The 21,410-nt window shown below is 33.0% G+C and overlaps 2 protein-coding genes across 2 annotated transcripts; both read right to left on the bottom strand.

Annotated features, from left to right (window-relative positions):
* Positions 1-2,947: 2,947 nt before the first annotated feature.
* On the bottom strand, positions 2,948-5,703 carry LOC145564099 (anthranilate N-benzoyltransferase protein 2-like). The gene is made up of 2 exons (XM_081624442.1): positions 4,960-5,703; positions 2,948-3,717 (listed from the first exon to the last, which is right to left on the bottom strand). Exons 1-2 carry the CDS (start codon positions 5,636-5,638, stop codon positions 3,059-3,061), a joined length of 1,338 nt encoding a protein of 445 aa, XP_081480568.1. The 5' UTR covers positions 5,639-5,703; the 3' UTR covers positions 2,948-3,058.
* An 11,085-nt stretch (positions 5,704-16,788) lies between these two features.
* LOC145565396 (uncharacterized) lies at positions 16,789-17,334 on the bottom strand. The gene has a single exon (XM_081625416.1). It carries the CDS (start codon positions 17,332-17,334, stop codon positions 16,789-16,791), a length of 546 nt encoding a protein of 181 aa, XP_081481542.1.
* Positions 17,335-21,410: the final 4,076 nt, after the last annotated feature.

Genomic DNA, 21,410 nt, shown 5'->3' with positions numbered 1-21,410 from the left:
TTGGTCAGGGTATGGGTAACATGGTGGTGGTTTGATGTGATAGTTGCGATGGTTAGGAATAGTGGAGGTGGTGATACGCCGCACCGGTGGTGGTGCGACGTGTTTTTTTTTATTTTTTAAAAAGACATTTCCGACGGAAATTCCGTAGCAAATTTTCGAGGGACTTTAAATCCGTCAGAAATTTCCAACGGATTTTGCTGGTGCCGAAAATTGTGGTAACGACGGAATTTTCGTCGAAAAAAGGTGGTTTTTTCTACCAAGGCGTTTCCGATGGAATTCCGTCGGAAACATCTTTTCCGACGGATTTCAAGGTGTTTCCAACGGAATTTTTCCGTCGGAAATGAGCTTTTTTCTAGTAGTGGTATTTTGGCCATAACTTCCTCGTTATAACTCGGAATTAGGCTTATATTATATCGTTGGAAAGGTATTTTCAAGACCCATCTAACTGGACAATTATTGGACCCATATTATGGACCAAACTAAATTGGATTGGAAGATTTTCATAAATAGGATACGAAAAGAAGTATTTTTATTTAAAACAGGGGAATCACGAGACTCTTTCACATTTCACCTCGTTCGATAATTAATGGCGTGAAAAGTACTCATCACTAGGTTTGGTTTTTGGGGAGACACAATCAGGTGTCTACAAACGGCCTCCCTATTTTTTAGGACGTGATAAACATTGAGGACTTGGTCTTCTGCCAGCCAAGTACAACTAGCTAAGTTATGCAGCAGTGATCAAAGGAGATAGCTCTGAATAAAAGGAGAGGCATCTTATCATTTCACAACGGCTACATTTAACCCTAATCATCATCTATAAATGGAAGAAGCTTCATCCACGAGAGACACACTGAAACCTAGCTACAAAAATACATTGAGCATACATTGTAATCTTTTCGATTAATATTTTACCTTCTTTGGGTTTTCCGCGTCACCAATTCCTTGTGTCATTCTTTATTTTTGCATTATCTTCTATTAAGATTTTATTTAATTGGTTTGTAACTAGATTTTGTTATTCAATCCCACTTGACGAAATTTAGCATAAACAATGATGTATCACAATTACGCTCTGATTTTGCTGTGGTATTGCAATTTCAAGGGAAAAAATTAAATACAAACCCACTCACGACATGATAGGAAAAGACATACTTAACACCATTACCTGACACAAGGACCCACAGTTAGTGCTACTGTTCCAACGAAATTATTATTCTATTTAACTTCTGGTATTTTATACGGAGTAATATTACTTTATTGTTGTTCCTTGGGATATATTGAATTCATTTATTAGGGAGATTAATGGGGACTTTTTCGATTAAATGTGAACACTTTTTTTTTAAAAGAAAATGTGAGTACTTTATAAGCATCCCATGCAATCGAACTTTCAACATATTGTGGCTCATTTATGATGCAAATTCCTTGTATGTGTAATATAAAAGAAGAGATGGAGGGGAATACTAGTTAAGTAACATTCAACATGTTAGAGGTACAAAAATACATCCTTAAAATACACATTAACCTTCACAAATCACAAGATTCACAACAAATTATCATACTGTAATTATTAGGAAATTTTGGAATTTGGTACCTCAAAAATGAGGGTTGTTGAATTTTGGTACCCGTTTAAAACTTTATTTTATTTTGGTACCCATTAAAGTTTAAAATTATAGCTTTTGGTACCTCCATTAAGTTTTTCGTTAAAGGGGCCCAGCCATGGTCCTGCCACCTCCCAGCCACCCCTTCCTCCTTTCAGCCACTACACTGCCAGCCTCTCTCCCCGTAACGCTTGTCGGCAACCCCGAAAACCACCTCTTCACCTCCAAAACGAACCACTGACTGCAACCAACACCACCTTTCACCACAAAATTCACCAGCCAACACCACAAAATCCACCAGCCAACACCACCTTTCACGCAAACAGCACCAACACAACCCCACCGTGTTCGCCTCAAACACCACCCCAAAAACAGCACCCAGCAGCCCACCGTCGACCACCATCAAGCAGCCCATGCTACAGCATTTAACCATAGCGGCACCAACAAGCAACAACCCACAATCTACACCAAAACCACCACCGCAAACGTCAAAGCCGCCACAACCACCGCATTCGCCTCGAACACCGCCGCCACGAGCACCCTTAAAGCTATCGTCGTTGTTGTTGTTGCATGATTTGAGGATTGAGAAAAGAATTTGAACCCAAAAATCCTAAAAATTGATTTGGGGGAAAGGGGGAAGGGGTGGTGTCTGGGGCAGACAACAGTGGGAAAGGAGAGGGAGATCGGTGGGGGAAAAGGAGGGGGTGAACTCGCTGGCGTCGGGGGAACGTTTGGCCACCGGCTGCCAACACGGGGAGGGGGAAGGTGGCTGACGGGCAGGGGGAGGGTGGCAGTGATTGGGTTTTGGGTTTTTTTTTTTTTTTAAAAGTTTTTTATTTTATTTTTCTTTTTTTATAAAAAAATAATTATAAATTAATTAGATATTGGCCTCACTAACGGAAAATTAAACGAAAGTTGGATGGGAATACCAAAACCTATATTTTGTAACTTTGATGAGTATCAAAATAAAATAAAATTTTAAATAGGTACTCCGTACCAAAAATCAATAGGGCTATTTTTGAGATATCAAAATTCAAAATTTCCTAATTATTACATAATAATATAAAAAATCATTGTCTAAACAAATTTCCTACAAACAAAATTTATGCAAGAGAAGTGCATTACAAACTCAATCAATACAAAATGATTTAACTAATTATCTACTTTGACATGCTTCTAGAATTGATTCCACAATTACTTCCATCTATGATCTATTAGCTCCAAACAATTGCACAAGTACACAAATACGTAATTTCACATTTAAAAACCTTGCCTCCTTTTGTGCGACTTTCAAATGAATGGTCATTATCATGACAAGCATGAAATGAAAAAAAAAAAAAAAAAAAACAGCCTTCCAAAGAAAGCTACGTGCATACACATTGTGACATAAATTACAAATTCATAAATAAATTCGACCTACATTATTATATGAACGAAATTGTGACAACAAAGTTTACTTAAATTTAAAAATCATATAAATATTTTCCAAAAAGTGTCATGTGGTCTGTGAAAAGCTTGACAGCCAATGAGATGCTTCCATCTCCATTTTGGCTTGCTATTAGATAAGATTGGCCTTCATATTTAATGCCACCGTGTCGCACATGTTTGGGCCCACCCCATCCAAAATCAGATTCATTGTAGGGTATGGTGACCCAAGAATTTATTGTAAAATTGGGACTCGTAAAATTATGGGCCCCACGAACGATTGTATTAAGGTCGGGTTGAGATTCAAGGTAGTCAACTGCCGATCTCAAGTATTCATCGCTTTTCACTCTATATACGGCTTGGTGAACCTTACGTACGGGGTACCATAGTGGTTTGTTCATGACATCGCCTGCCTTGGCAACACAAGCCGTGAAAAAGATTACATTGCCACAATAGCCTTGTGGCAATGGTGGATCCTTCATTCTTGATCGGCCGTCACTTGGTATGTAGAGTTTTACGTCTTGATTATTTGTTAGTCCACGTGCCTTGCATGAAGTACGCCATGCGTGCCCGGCTAGGACCTCAAAAGTACTTGGTCTATAGTTCAGTACTTCTTGGGACATTGCTTGTAGCCTTAGGGTATTAATTTGTTCTTTGGTGAATCTAAATAGACCTTCTACTATAGTAGTTGCCTCACCTGTAATAAAAGTAAATATGCAATGTTAGTTAATAACCATCTATTTTTCAAAGTACAATTTTGAACCGGTGAAAAGCCTTAGCTTAAGCACATAATTGATTTATATACCCTATTTTCTCCGTCCCTTATTTTTTACCCCATTGTAAATACATGGTTAAACTTTTACAACTTTGTCCATGAATTTTCGTTAATTTTTAAATGATAACATATTTATGTAGGATCTTGTTAAAATAATCATATAATATATTTTAGACAAAATTGACCTCAACACTCTAAACTAAGGCTTGGGTGTACCAAGCCCCCTGTATTTGACGTAGTAGTCAAAACACCACAAACTAGTGACTTGGGTGTAAAACCGGCCTTTAGTAAGCTTTCCGATCACCATTCTCGCCGGAGTCGGTGAATTAAATTTTTATTTTCCAAATTTCGTGCCAAAAAAAGTCTCGTTAAGGCTTTGGGGATCATTTTGGTTTTTAAGGGTCCAAATTGAGCTCGAAATAAGCAGACAAAAACCTTAAATAACTAAACTCGGCTTAAGAAACAATGGCACGCAAAGTGAGATATTTTCTAACACGCAAATCGAGTCATTTCAACTAATTTTTTTTAATTCCGAACTTAATTTGGATTCCTAAGGATCAAAATTACCCCAAAACCTTAACGAGACATTTTCGGCACACAAATAAAAAAAAATAAAAAACTTAATTCACCGACTTCGGCAAGAATAGTAGCCGGAAAGCTCACTAAAGGTACATTTTGCACCCAAGTCATTAATTTGTAGTGTTTTAGCTATTACACAAAGTACAGGGTGTTAGGTGCACTTAAGCCATAATTTAGAATGTTGAGGTCAGTTTTTCCTATATAATATTAATATCAATTTTTTTTTAAAATTTTTAAGCATATAGAAATAATGGAGATATTTACATTTGAAGACGTGTCTTAAAAACTATAAAAAGTAAAATGGGGCAAAAAATAAGGAATTAAGGGAGTATCACCGAACAGTCTGCGGTACCGTTTTCACCCATAAATCTAAACTTTATTCGAATATGAAGCTAAAAATTGAATAATTCCGTTATGTACTACCGATAGGACCCTATTCTCTTCCACTCATGTTAAATGGGACCTGCATTGTACTTTTTTTTTCCCCTCCAAATTCAGAAATTAAAACAAAACCAAAAAAAAAAAAAAAAAAAAAAAAAAAAACAGCGCTTAAATTAGTGTAAGTAGATAACTTGTTAGCCTCACCTGAAAACACCTTAGGCGGTAAGGGTGGCAAGGGTGGCTCATACTCCAAATGTTGGAACTTAATTTGAGGCGGGTCTCGCGGCGCAAAGCAGCTATACCTGTCATGAAAGGGCAAAACATCAAGGTCAAGGCCTTTAGTTAGCTTTGCCCAAGAGTTGATAAAATGCACATGAGAAGCCCCATCAGCTACATGATGATGTTGCACAAACCCAAGGCTTATCCCACCACACTTAAACCGGGTGAGCTGCACCATTAGTAGAGGGAACGACGAAAGCCCCCCGGTATAACCATACGTCGGAAACACCACCTTTCGTAGCTCAGGGGACGGCTTAAAGTCACCAAAATCAGTGACAACATGTGTTGTCTCAACTTCGATGAACGTGGCCCCTTCTGCGTTGCAATCAATCTCGATTCGACCGGTTTTGTTGTTGGTCTTTAATCGTCCTGCCATAGGGTAGAATGCCACTAGGGCTTTACTAAGAGTTTGTTTTATAAGATTAGTGTCAAAAAATGGTGTAGAGTTAGTGTTTTGATCCTTGTTTGGTTCATAGACGAACAACACATGAGTATGTGTGTACGGTGAACGAGTAATTAAGTCTAGGCTTGAAAGCCAAAGACTTCCTTTTGGGGTTTCTTGTTCAGGGCATATAATTGTGGTTTCTTTAACTTTGGTGCTCATTTTGGCTTAAGATTAGTGGGAAGATGTTAGATGCAAGTCATGCAACCAACTTGTAGATACTAGGCAGTAACCGTTGGCTATATTTATAATACCTTTTGTTGGGCTATCTATATACTTTGTAGAACTTTTCAATCTTTTTCAAGTTGTTTGCATTTATTATTATAATGCGAAATTGTGAAGTAATAAATAGACACAAAAATTAGAAAGTCTTTACATTTTTTATATGGATATATTGCTAACATTTACATGTCAAACGGGTCAGATGTGATGTACTTATCTTAGGGGATTTACTAAACTGAACTGATCTTGAGGTGAATAGAATTGTTTATGAGAGAAGGAAATTAGGAACTGAACTGAACTGAACTAAGCTCAACTGAACTAAGCTGAACTGAATTGAACTGAAACTAAACTGAAGAGAATATGTCCTTACTTTATACTCCATCCATTTTTTTTTAAATACATCACTTTCTTTTTATGGGTGTTTTTTTTAAATGCACCACTTCCTTATTTGGTAACTTTATACTATATTTTATCATTTCTCTCTTACTTTAAATCTCACTTAACTTATTTTACCATTTATCTCTCCTCGATGGTCCTCGCTTATATAATAAAAATATTTACTTTCCCTCACATGCTTTTTCTTTCATGGTCTCTATCTTACTTTTACTATATTAAATTATTCATCGACTCACAATATTATATTTCTTTCCCAAAACTCCACACATCACCAAGTGATGCAAATAAAAAAACGGAGGGAGTACTATGTTTCTACTGTGTCATTTTTCAAAAACTGACACTATAACATGATGATGTGTGATGTTATGATTGATCTATTTTTAATTCATTTTTAAAATCCTAAATATACTATACATGTATGTATAATTGTAAATACATGCATTTTTTTTTAAAGAATACGTAATTATAGCTTTTTAAAATATATTGTTATCTTATTAAAATCATTTTCGAAAATTAAATTATAATTAAAACACTAAATTTTATATTCGACTGGCCGCACCGTACGACCAGCCACAAATTTTTTTTTTTATTTTCTCTCTCTCCTCTCCTCTCCTCCATTTTCTCTTTCTAACTTTCTCTCTCTAACCATCAATGGTAGCACCGACTTCCGCCATCATCGTCTTCGTCCAAATCTCCTCAGAGCTCCAACCCATTTCGTCGTCGTGTTCGTCGTCTTCTCTCTAACCATAACCATCAGTGGTTCGTTGGTGATGGTTTTTGGTGGTTTCATGGGTGGGTAGTGGTGGTTTGGTGGTTTTGGGTTCTAGATCTAGGTTCGTGGGTGGGTTTGGTGGTGGTTTTGTTTTAGGGTAGAAGTGGTTCGGTGGTTTTGTGGTGGTTTCGTGGGTGGGTATTGGTGATTTCGTGGGTTGTTGGTGGTGTTTTGGTTGTTCTGGGTTCTAGATCTAGTTTCGTTGGTGGTTTAGGTTGGTAGTGGTTCGTTGGTGGTGGTTCTAGGTGGGTGGTAGTTTTTCGTCAGTGGTAAGTCAGGGGTTACTAGATTTGGGGTTACTAGGTCAGTTAGGGGTTACTAGGTCAAGGGTTACTAGGTCAGGGGTTACTTGGTAGTTCAGGGGTTACTATGTTGGGGATTACTTGGGGTTAATTACTTGGTCGGTCGGGGGTTACTAGGTCGGTCAGGGGTTACTAGGTCGAAGGTTACTAGGGGTTAATAGGTCGATTAGGGGTTACTAAGTCAGTTAGGGGTTACTTTTTCTGAGGTTACTTGTTTGCTGACGTGGCACCCTGCCGCACAGTGTGGCTGGGGGCACGCAAAACTCTTCCTAATTAAAATTTAGAAAATAAAAAATTCATCATTGTTCATCATTCATCAACCTTCATAGAATTGCTACTGGAAAAGAAGAACCCCTGCTAAAATAATAGCAACCTGAAAAACACCTTGAAGTCACCGGTAAATGATCAACAAATTGACCAAGTTTAAAGACAGCCTGAACCCTCCAAATACTACACCAAAAATTGCACAAAAATAACAAGAAAACCACACCAAAAGCTGACCCAATTTCGCGTCGCCTGAATTCCTTTTCGGACGTCTGAAAAACTGACCAATACAAACCGCCTAAACCCCGCCTAAATTCGGTTTAAAGTCTCCTGAATTCGCCACAAAACAGCCTGAAATTCGCTAGAAAACAGCTTAAATATCGCTAGAAAAACGCACTCAATACCGCACCTTGAAACTGCACCAAAGAATAGAGAAGACAGCCTGAAATCTGCCCTGAAATTGCACCAAAAAGACAGTCTGAAAAACGCCCTAAAATTGCACAAAAGAATCAAGGATTTTGCCTGGAAAATGCACCCTGAACCACCGAAAACCGTAGAAGCCGCCGTAAACCCTTTGCCTGATCGAAGTACACCTGAAAATTGCTGGAAACACTACCGGAAAATGATCGTGAAAGTGCACCCTACCCTAATTTTAATTTTATGATTTTTAATTATAAGTATAATTTCGAAAATTAATTAGATTATAAAAATAAATTTTCATAATTAATAAATATGTATTTCTAAAATAATAAATGTATTATAATACATAGTATAAATACAATTTTAATTCATTATGGATATAAAATAACTCAAAATAAAAATCAAAATACTTGAAACCAATCAGATTTCGCCACATAAGCAAATTGTGGTGCCTTTTTCAAAGAATAACATTGTAGAATTTTCATACTTTATACTTTTGACTTTGTATTAAGTTGTAGTCATACATAGTAAAAATATAATTACTCCCTCCTTGTTTAATAAATGTTACATTTTATTTTATTTTTAGCAAAAAAGTACATTTTAATATTATATATTTCTTCTCTCATGACCCCTTCTAAACCCACTACTATTATTTTTAATGAGTTCTTTCCTTTCACATTCATTAATTTTCAATAAACTATTAACCTCACTATCTTCTTTTATATTTTTTTTAATATTCTAAGTACCCCACTTACCAATTATTTTATTTAAGTCAGTTTAATTGCCTAAAAAAGTATGTGTAACACTTATTAATTAAAACACGAAGGGAGTATATCATACTTCGTTTTTGAAGAATTGGGTTATTGCACTGTGTTTATACTTATATTGACTCAATGACTTGGTGGGTTTTAAGGCTTCAAAATTTTCATTTAATTTAGAGTATGTTCTTGTAATCTTATTGATTTAAACTTAACTGAACTTGTTAAACCTTATTGAAACTTATTACTATTTTAATAAGTACTTATATATTTTTCATATAAGTTTGTTTTTAAGTGTTATACATACTATATATATATATATATATATATATATATAGGGAAGGCTCTCGTGAGAACTCCTTCTATATGTGAGAATTATTCTTATGTGAGAACACTCTTTATGTTCTAAATATTTACTCATATATTTTAAATTTTAAATATGATGTTCTAAACTTTTCCTCGAGTGTTCTAAATTAAATCAAATGTTCTAAATTAGTACTCACATGTTCTAAACCATAAATTAGTTAAGTTTGATGTTATAAATTGTAAATTAACTCGTTCCAAAATTTTAACTTATATGTCCTAAATTTTAAAACGTGTGTTCTAAGATTTTTAATTATATGTTCTAGATTTTAAAGCGTATGTTCTAATTGTTACTCGTATGTTCCAAATTTTTACTCACATTTTCTATATTTTATATCAAGTGTACTAATTTTTTATTCACATGTTCGTAATCTTTAAACAGATGTTCTAAATTTTACTCATATGTTCAAAATTTCATAAAGTAGATTTTCTAAATTTTTACTCACATGTTCTAATTCTTAAATCAGATGTTCTAAATTATTACTCATATGTTCTAAATTTTAATTTGAGTCACATGTTCTAAATTTTACCTCATATGTTCTAAATTTTTACTCACATGTTCTAAATTTTAGATCAGTTCTCATATAAGTATGAATTCTCACATATGGACCAATTCTCACCTAATCCCTCCTATATATATATATATATATATATATATATATATATATATATATATATATATATATATATATATATATATATATATTCAACAAATTCTAATAAGTTTAATTAGGTCTAATAAGTTTCAAAAAGGTCCAATAAGTTCAATCTTAATTATATATAATTAAACGTATTAGAATTTGTTGAAACTTATTTAAACCTATTATTAGACATGAAACTTATTTTTTGTAAGGTGAAGAGAACACACCCTTAGAGTTAAATGATCAGCTGAATCAAAAATTTAAGCTGATAGTTAGGGCCACAGAATATGTTACATGCTCTATCATGCCCCACTTCCTCCTATATATGAGTGCTCGTTAGGTTTGAAGTGTGGATGCAATATGAACTCTCATCATACCCAACATTTAATATGTTAATTTGAAAATAGAGGTGGATGAGAATTCAAACCTGTAACTATTTTTTCACGTTGACTCTTAATCTATATCATTTTTTAACGCTGAGTTTAAATATCATGTTAGTTTGATTCATACCTTTTTTGAGAGAGAGAGAGAGAGAGGTAGTGGAGTAGGTAGAAGAATAAAAAAATTGTAAAAAGCAAAATTAGTTGAGACTTGAGAGAATTAGAGGAGACATAATATGAAATTAATAAAATATAATTTATGTTGAGTCCGTTAGTTGAGATAAATGAATAAATATTGTAAAAACTTTCCAAATAAGGAAATGGAGTAAGTGTTTATAAACGTACGAAAATAAAAAGTGGAGCATGTATTAAAAAACGGAGGGAGTGTATTACTAAAATTCACTTTATTTTCCTCTATATTTTTTTTTTCTTATTAAACTATGTGTGTGTGAAGCCTACTGTACTGCTGTGATTAATGGCACACATATATGGCGAGGGAAAGAAATTGAAAAAAGATTTTGTCTTCTCATCTACTTGTAATCCCTACCTTATAAAAAGTATAAGAATACTCTAATGAATAGTGTAAAGACAATTATATCCCTCAGAATATTTATTTACCAATTTGTTCCCATTTAAAAGTATAAGAATACTCTTCTAAATAGTGTAAAGACAATTGTATCTCTCAAAATATTTATTTACCAATTTGTCCCCAATTAATATTTAATACCTTGACCTTTCCTTTCCCACTCCTCTATATGCCTCTGTTGGTTAATCTTCTCTCAATAACCACGTTTCATTGTTTCTTCAAGCATTGAAAATATTACTTCCTTTTGATGATGAATGGGCATCTAATACAACTTCCATTTGATAATGAATATAAGTCATTTTCTTCAAACAAGGAGAAATATAACTTCCTTTTGTGCATCTTTGTAAAAGGTTACTATATATTTTGCAATTGGTGTGGGTTCTATTAGTTTTAGTGCCATTGAAAGTAAATTAGATACTGATGATTGACTTTTTTGCAGTATGGCATGTCTGTAAGTGAAACTTTACTTATTCATGACTTTTTTTTAGTACTTTTTGTAAAAAAGTACCTTATTGTGAAAAACTATCTTAAAAAAAATTATTGTAAGAAACTACCTAATAAAAATAAATGTGGTAAGTTTTTACCGTGTGCTTAATTTAACAATGAAAGAGAATGGAAATAAGGGATTATAAAGGGGCTATGGAGAAATTGGGTGAAAAAAGGAGAAAAAATGATTGAAAATGGGTCAGTATTCGTCCCTTAATCTATGCAATAATTTGGCAAAATATAGCTTGTTACAACATTAATTGTTTTATAAGGTAGTTTCTTACAGCATTTATTGTTTAAAAGATAGTTTTTTACAACATTTTTTTTAATAAGGTACTTTTTTCACAAAAACTGACTTGTATAAGGTAATTCTTCACAAAAAAAAAAAGTCCCTTTTTTTAATCAATTCTTGATGTCAAAATTTTAAAGTGAGAAAAAGAAGTTAAAACTGGAGTTTATATTGTGTACTGTACTAATTACAAATTATATACTACAAGCTAGATTATAAATGAAGCTATTGAACTAGACAAAAGATCGAGTCTAACTATTAGTGTTTGTTCTTATTTTTCAATAATTGTACACGTGAATTTCTCTGGATTTTGAGTAATTGTAGTTTTTTAGTGGCTTAGTTAGAGTACTAGATATTTCTAGAGCCATGTTCGGTTTTTAAAAATTGATATTTGAAATTCAAATGTAGAATTATCTAGAAAAAAGTAACTCAAAAGTTAATTATAACAATCAATTATCAAATAATAGAGTTTCTAGGAAAATTAATAATTTTACAGAAATAATACTTGAAGATTTCCTTGACTCTATTTTAATATAGGTTTATATAGACTAGTTTTGTGCCCCGTGTGATGCCCGGGTTGTTTATTGAATTTTAAGATAAATTTTCAATCTATATCAAATTTTAAAATATATAATTAATACAAAATTAGTTAGGAATTGATGTGCTTTTGTTACGATTTGCTATCTAGTAGGCATGTAATGACTAATAATAATGTTGGTGGAAATTTTCGATTTAATATAATACATTAAAAAGTAAAAAAAAAAAAAAAATAGCAAAAAATAAGTTAAATAAAATAAATGTTCAAAGCCCGTTGGGTTGACCCGAACCCAAAACTTTGGGCAAGGGTTGACATTTCTTGACTCATAACCTAAAGTGACTTAATCCGAGATGACTCATGATCCGACCCTAATTGACAGGTCTACATAGTAATAAATTTTATTAGATTGTGAAGTATATTATTAACCGATTTGTATATATATTGTAAATTGATGTTTTACGCTTTAAACTACTTCCTTCGCTAAAAAAAATATTATGATATAAATAATAAATTTATATGATAATTTTTTAGAATTATAATCTAATAATTTTTTTTTTGAATAAAATTATAATTCAATTTGTACATTTGAAATATTGGTATTTTATCAAAAATAAAACTCTAAACTAACAATTTTATCCTAAAATTCTATCCAAATAGAATTATAAACTAATTTTTTTTTATCTTAGGAAGTCTATTTAAATCTATCCAACGTGGCGCGACACTTGGCGAAAAGTTAGAACACCAAGTGTCGATACCTCGTGACCTGGCTAAAAGCTTAGCTTTATATATTAGTTATATGATATATATAGATTGGGAATGCGTGTGTTTTTAGGAGAAAGTATTATCATAAAAAAATGTATATACTCAAAGATAAAAATAGTAGTTGAGTAGTATACATACTTATCCAGAGTAAAAACAATCAAAGAATTAAAAATAGCTTTAACCTATAAAAAAAATTATGATGTTGTTATTTTAAATTAGGCGGGAAATTTGTTTATGAGAGTGTGACATGTGTACAATTTGAGGTTAGCGATGATGTCGCGGTTGTTCTTTTAGTATTATTTATTTGCTAGATTTTTCCTAGCATTTTAGAAAATTAGTGATTTTATAAAAACTGTTATGTACTTTGAGTAATGTGTAAACCTTAATCATGAACTAAAAGTTAATTTTGCAAATAATCACAACAATATACCATATACATATTCATAAAACATTAGTGACAGTTGCAATCACTCTTCTCAAAGGGCTAGCCATATCGTGCGCATCGCGCGCGTTAGACTCCCTTGTATTTATTAAAGTTAAAGTATTTCACCAAAGAAAAAATTGACAGGAATATATTTTTTTTTGAAACAAATCAATTCATTAATCAAAAGTCACACGACATTTACAAATGAAATTTAAATCAACAAATACATAAAATTGAATCAAATAAGGGTTTCCTTCATCAAAGCTACGATCGTTTAATAGATCTTGCACTGTGGTACATCTCTAGCACATGTCGCTGGAATATACAACCTTTTCGGAGAGACGGTCTAACGATTTGTTGTAGCCGTAAGGATGATTTTCATTTGGATCACTTGAACGCTTTTGAAGATTCGACAGCCGTTGTGATCCCGGACATCTCTTTAGCAACGAATTGATAATAGGGAAAAAGATGATGATTACCTTTTTAGTAAACCCTAACATACACACACGAAAAAAAAAGAAAAAAAAACCCTTAACAATAACAAACAACTAGACTAACAAAAACTAACGAGTAATGACTCCACCGTAAGGAGATACTCCACCATAAGGAGACGGACGAACATCTACACTGCTCGTGTAGATTTATTGAAATATAAATTGCAAAACTAAATAAAAATAAAGATAAAAAGGGTCGAAAATAGTCTAAGTTTCGAAGAAATTAGACTATTTTCGGCCTAAACGACAAAAAAAATTAGAAAACCCTAGAAGATAGGAGGAGGGTGAACCCATTATTTGCTGTCTGAAATATATTATGACTTTTACCCAATCCGCCATAAATAAAATCACCTTTTAATAATCCCCCAATAAAATAAGAAAAAATGGGTTGGTAACCTCTTTAATGGTTAGTATGACACGCATTACTTTATAATTGGTAAATATTTTTTTTTCTTATGAATAAATTGATTTTAATTATAAAAAACAAAAACCGCAACAACCACCTCCCACTCCGTCACCAGCAACCATACCCCACCCACCACCTTCCCGTATTACCGAAACCCCTTCATCGACCACCCTATCAAAAACCCTTTCTCCGACCACCCACTTTGCACCCACTAACTCGAAACCCCAATCCCACCACCACTAGCCCAAAACCTTACCCACAGGCCACCGTAATTGAAACCCATTCAAAAGGGGTGTAGAGGGGGAGGGTTTCAAAGATTATCTAGGGTCGGGGCCGGAGATGGGAGGGCTGGGCGGTTTGGCAAGGGTTTGGGTTGCATAGCGGGCTGGAGAGGGTTGGAGGGGATTGTGGCGCTACGACGGTCGACAAGGTTAAATGGCGAGTTGTTGGTGACACCTTGCTGAATGGGAATGGGGAAGGGAAGGTTTTAAAAGGGTGTTGGATTGGTGGTGGCCGACTGGATAAAGCTTTCAAGTTGGTGGGGTTTGGATTTCAGTGTAGAGCTTCCACGTCAGTTACACTTGTGTGATGCATGATTATAACCATATAGTTTTTATCTTATTTGTATGTAATACGTAGTATAAATAATTTAAGCAAAATAAAATAAATTGATGAATTAATGAAGAGTGAAACCCTAACTTCATACCATCTATATAAAATATAGAAAGTAGGAAGAAAAATAATATTTATAGGAAAATGAAATAGTCTAATCACTCCACGGAAAATTGTGTAGTTAGTTAATTTAAATAAAAAAAAATCTTTTAGGAAAATGTATAATTACTTTATCATTTTCAAATCTTTATTTATGTTGAAAAAATTAAATAATGACGTCATTAATTATCTTGGCGGGAAAATTTTTATGAGAGGTTGACATGTGGATAGTAGTGATGTCACCGATAATTAATTTAGTTATAGTTACTAGGTTAGTCCCGTTCGATTCACGGCTTTAAAAAATCACTTGTAAGTGTGTAACATAAAATTTTTAAGCAAAACACTATAAATCGTGATATTTCTTGTTAAATTTATTGAGCTAAAAAAAAGGACATAAATATTCTAATTAATTTCCCAGATATAATAAAATTTAAAAAATATTAGCTTTACCTTGAAAAAGTAAAAGAAAAAAAAACCGAAAAAAAAAGAATGATGCCAACAATAGTTTTGGAGGGAAATTTTTTTATAAAAAGTTGTCACATGGATAGTTATGATGTCAGTGGTAATTACTTTCAATAATTATTTTAGTTGTATTCCTACTTTTAAAAAAAAAACAATAGCTTACTTTGAATTTAAATTATTGATTGAGGTAAAATATGTGGTTTGGGATAAGAACAAAAATAACTATAATCAATCTTAAGTTAAGTTTGATATGTTCTTTACAACATGAATGATGAAGAACATTCACCTATCCCTCAAATTTAGGAAAAACTAATTCATTATTATACATTTAAATTAATTTTTTTTTTACGTATAATAATGTGTATAAAGTATGATCAAGTGATATTGATTTTTTTTTTTTTTTTTTATAACATGCAATACAGTTTTGTGCGGGAAAAAAATTAATAATAAGTTAGTTAATTTAAATAAAATATCTTTTAGGAAAATATATAATTACTTTATCATTTTCAAATCTTTATTTATGTTGAAAAAATAAATAATGATGTCATTAATTATCTTGGCGGGAAATTTTTTTATTTGAGGTTGACATGTGGATAGTAGTGATGACAGCGGTAATTACTTTAGTAATAGTTATTACTAATTTTTGGCCCCGTGCAATGCACGGATTTATAAAGTAAGATTTTTAATAATATAATAATAATAATAGTCAATTGAAATAGAGTTAATTGAACTTAAATGACTTATGTAACAATTTTATTTTATTTTTTTTCAAATTTGAATACTTTAGTTAATGACCAAGCTATGCTCAAATTTTTTTTATTTGGATTATTTTTAAGCATTATATGGAATATATTATGTATAATGATTTACCGAGTCGATCAATAATTGAAATTATCAAAATATAACAAACATTTTTTTTTTTTTTTTTAATTCAGCCAAATTGGACATATGATTGTGTATGTTAAATTTGAAATATTATACCTTATCTTTTAACCTAATATAATTAACTTCCTCATAAAAAAAATTGCTTTAAATATCAAGCTTTAAAACTACCTTGAAATTATTTATTTTTAAATAAAAAAAATTGAAAAAAATAAAGTGTTTTTGGCGTGAAAATATTTTATGTGTACGTTCTTGAGACGTGTAATTTTCAAATTGTGTTGGGGATTACTTTAGTATATTAGTATTGATAGATAGATGTATGTAAGGAGAGTTTATTTCATGATTCTTGCATGCACGCACTATTCATTATTTTAAAATTACTTCATTTTCGTACTTTTTTTTTTGACAAAGAGAACTAACAAAGAAACAACAAACTAAAAATGTAAACAAAGGAAATGACGACGATGAGCCAAACCAGCCAAACTGTGGGCAAATTCCACTGTACCCCTAAAACAAGCTGCCAAATCTCATTCAGCATCCAAAACACTGAAATATCACCCATAGGATTTCCCCGTGTCAATTGTAAAACCCTACTGTAATCCGTAAACAGCCGAACATTACAAAAGCCACATTCCCTAGCATGTCGAAGACCCAGCAGACACGCACACAACTCAAACTGAAGAGTCAAGTTGCTAAAACCAGCTTAAGTTCCCCCACCTAAATACTGAGGAGAATAATTATCATTCGAAAAGAACTAACCTGCTCCAGAGCGTTTAGTTCTCGCATTCCAAGCACCGTCAACTACAAGGCAAATGTCAGAAGAAGACCCAGGGGAGTTCCTAGTCACCTTGGAATTAGCAGAAGTAAAAAAACCCGGAGGAGAAGAAGGCAACCAAACAGAAGAAAGAATACGAGCCTTAGAACTCCTCTCTCTCCAACTTGCACCCAAAGTGAAAACAGAAGTCGGTGAATAAACCTCTGATCGGAAGCGAAGATTATTCCTAGTCAACCAAATCGCCCAAAAGAACCCAAACACACAATCCAAAGCATCCCAATTCTTAAGGGACCCTATATGAGTAATTAAACCTGAGAACCAAACCTCAAACGGGTGATTCATAGAAAATGGAATGGAACAAGGCCAAGAGAAAGAGTTCCATACATGACAAGTACACAGACAATCCCGGAAAAGATGAGCACAAGTTTCATGACAGAAACCACACCGGAGATCCACCGGGATCCCCCTCATCTTAAGTTGGAAAGCCGTAGGCAATGCTTTATGAAGAACTTTCCAAGAAAACATTTTCCAATTTGATAAAATTGGAAGACCCCCATAACCCCTTCCACCAAGTAGAGTGCAACCCAGGCATGCTACTCAAATTCTGAAACATCTGACAGTTAAAAAAAGCATAAGCTGATTTATTAGAAAACTCACCATCCCTAGTGAATTTCCAGTAAACAAAGTCATCAATCGGCGTCCATGGCCTATCTAAACCCAAAATAGCGGACGCAGTCCTAGAAGGAAATAGACTGTGTACTTTCGTAGTATCCCACATTTGAGAATGCGAATCAAAGCTGAGAATCCTTTAAAGGACGGGACGCCTGAGAAATTGTATCTTTGAAACGAACCTCAACCCTAGAATCCAATCATCGTCCAAAATATTAACACGTGATCCATAACCTATCTTCCAGGCTACCCCTTGCGAAATAACTCTAGCCCCCTCAAGTAAACCCCGGCTACCCAAGATGGTCGAGAAATTGTAATTGTAGCAAAACATTATTGAAGGAGGCTAGGATACTTAGCCTGGAAAACCCTAAAAGCCAAAAGCTGAGGATGATGGATAAGACGCCATGTTTGTTTAGCCAACAAAGCAGAATTAAAGCTATGCAAGTGATGAATCCTAAGACCTCCTAAACCCTTAGGTAAATACAGAGCTTGAGAACTAGTAAGAGCCAAACCCTTAGAGAAAGAACACGACCTCCACCAAAATCTTCGAAGCAGATTATCAATTCGGTCACAAGTAGTAGAAGGCAACTTAAAAACTGAGAGAACATGAGTAACATAAGCCACCAAAACCTAGTTAATAAGAACTAGCTTGGCTGCGGTAGAAAGGTTCAAAGAAGCAAAAGCAGAAAGACGTTGAACAACCTTATCTACCAGCGGCTGAAAAGCCTAACATTTACTTCTCTGCAAATCCACCGAAAGGCCTAAATAGGAACCTAGAGAAGGACGGGAATACATTTTTAAAGAAGAACTCAAGTATTGAAGATAATCCTTAAGCGTATTCGAACTAAATTTCACAAAAGATTTATGTACATTTACCATCTGACAAGAAACTGACAAAACCTATTAATAACCTTAAGCATATGATCACACGCCTCCGAAGAAACACGAAAAAAGAGCAACGCATCATCTGCAAAGAAGTGATGAGAAACATATGGAGCTCTTCTAGATATACGCGGTCCTTGAACATGCCCTAATTTCTCTGCCCGAGAAATCATAAGAGAAAAAACCTCCATACATAAAACAAACACATAAGGAGAAAACCTGTTTTGTTTCAAAGTTGCAATACTTTCCCGTCAAAAAAAGTTGCAATACTTTGGGTAAGATGCATGATTCATAGAGTTTTAATAATCTATAATCTATCTATCTATCTATTAACCTATACTAAAAGCAAATCCTTCCATGAAACTTGTTATTACCTTGTGAAAAAATTTTCCGCCTTTTTTTTTCAAAATCTTCAAGTATTTATACCTTATGACATTTTATTTTCAGTTTGACAATCATATTCCATATATACTCAAATGAAATATTTCTGAATATATTTTATATACTTTATATTTTGTAATATTATTGTCAAAAATATTTAACAACCGTGCATTGCACAGGATTTTAACCTAGTATATTAATAAGATCGAAGTAAAAAGATGATATTATGATCGATCATATAAGTACTAATTAAACAATATTTTCTCAATATTCCCTCCGTCCTTTTATTACATGCCTGTATTCTTTTTTTAGGTCATCAAAATTAAGTACCTATTTTTATTTATAGGTTGTACTTTTTTACAATATTATTCTCTTTTTGATGATTTGTCATCCTTTTTCTTTTTCTTTTTTTGTATTTTAACATCAATTCCCAATACTTTCTCTCTGCTAATTCCCAACCACTTTTTCTTTTTCTCTATCTCTCTCTAACCCTACATGCATATTTATACTCTCAATTATTAGTTTTAAGGAATCTTTTAACTTTCTTAATTCCCGTGCAAAATGAGAATTAGGATGTAATAAAAGGATGGAGGGAATACTTGTTAACATTTGTATTCGATAAATTAATAAAAATTTGTTGTAAGATATGATCAAGCAGTGTAAATCTAAAAGGAATACTAAAAGTACGAATATTTGAAAGCAGATAAATGTATTTAACTAAATTTTACTTCAATACTTATATATATTTTAATACTCCCACCGTCCCCGACTGATAGTTACTTTTGAAGAAAAATCACGGGAATTAAGGAGAATTAAAGAAAGTACATTGAAAAAATAAATTTACATTGGGTATACAAAAAAGTAGAGAGAGAAAGTAATTAAAGTACATGGGAAAATAAAATTTACATGGGAAAGTTAAATTTGCACAAATATTTTTGCAAATGTTAGAGAATTTTGATAAAAAAAAAATATTAATGGTACTTGAAAAAAGCAAATGTGACTAACATTTTGAGTCACTAAAAATGGCAAAAGTGACTATCATTCGGAGACGGAGGGAGTAATTTTTTAGATCACACGATCTCGACAAGCTTTTTCTTTTTTTCTTACTCCACATGCAAAATTAATAAATTATGGTATATCTGAGCGAGGCTACTGACCTTTGTTAATATGCATGGGAAGATACAATAATTTGAGAGTAGCACTGTCAAAACGGTTTGACAGTTCGGTTTCGGTTCGGTTTGAAATCGGTTCGGTATTTAATCGGGTCGGTTTGGAATCGGTTTAATTGTCTCACGGGTCGGTTTTGGTTCGGTTTAAATAGTTATCGGTTCGATTCGGTTTCGGTTTATTCTTAAGCGGTTTTAATTCGGTTCGGGTTGTAAACAGTCCGGGTAGTAAACGGTTCGGTGCAGACGGGTTGCGGTTTGTTAACGGTGCGGTGTAAACGGTTTTTATCCCGGTTCAAACAGTTTCGGGTTGGAAACGGTTTCGGGTTAGAAACAGTTCGGTTCTTTTTTAGTTCAGTTTATAACTGGTTCGGTTCTTTTTCGGTTCAGTTTTTAACTGGTTCGGTTGTTTTTCGGTTCAGTTTATAACTGGTTCGGTTCTTCGATGGTTTAACCACTTTACGTTATTCATATCGGTTCCATTTCAAGTTTACTAAATTATGGTTCGGTTGTTTTTCGGTTCAGTTTATAACTGGTTCGGTTCTTCGATGGTTTAACCACTTTACGTTATTCATATCGGTTCCATTTCAAGTTTACTAAATTATGGTTCGGGTCGGTTTTCGGTTTCAAAAAATAAATTGTTTATTGAGTTGTTTGGATTCGGGCAGTTAAATGTTTTTGATTTGAAATTTGATAGTACTTGCTAACCTTTTGCGTTCACAAGTTTTACATAAAGTCGGCAAGTTGCGAATCATTTTATATTTAGGCATCATATTATAAACAAATTCTCATTGATTTTATAAATACATATTATGTTCTGTTTCAATTTTAGTCATACTGATCTTACTAGTTTATTACGAAGTAGATTATAAGAGTTAGTGTATTAATGTATTATTGTTTTACAATTAGGTTATTATATGCTTCTTATTTAATCATTTATATCTTACGCGTCTACGCATAGTATCATAATCATGATTTGATGAGTTCTTGTGAAATGGAAATTTGCAATTTGGTAATTCGATACTTGATTAGTCAACAAGACTGCTAATTATGACTCGTTTATCATTATATATTTTCATGAAATTATGAAGATATTACAAAGTGCTTTGATTTGTATAATGAAAGAAAACACTAAAGACTAATTAACAAGGTAATATTGATTAGTTCAATCGATCATATGTACACATTATTAACACATGACATCTAACCATCTCATAGTTAAATATTCGTATCATCGTTATTCGTATGTATTAGTACAAAGTTATAGACTCATTAGTGATCTTTTTAAATTTATCTATTTATATATTTTATTAATATAACGTTTTTATAATTTTTACGTGTATGAAAACAAAGATATACTAGTAGATGTTTTAATACGTGTCTTGGGCACTGATCCCGATCAAATGGGGCAAAAAAATACTAAAGAATTGAGGGAATAATATTTTTGTAGATGAATGTACAACACACAAACACACACGGATCACCACTCTCAACCATAGATTA

This window comes from Chenopodium album, chromosome 10 (genome assembly GCF_948465745.1).
Source record: "Chenopodium album chromosome 10, dcCheAlbu1.1, whole genome shotgun sequence".
NCBI lineage: Eukaryota > Viridiplantae > Streptophyta > Magnoliopsida > Caryophyllales > Amaranthaceae > Chenopodium > Chenopodium album.
The sequence above is the reverse complement of the archived record's forward strand: the minus strand, read 5'-3'. Positions and strand labels throughout refer to the sequence as shown.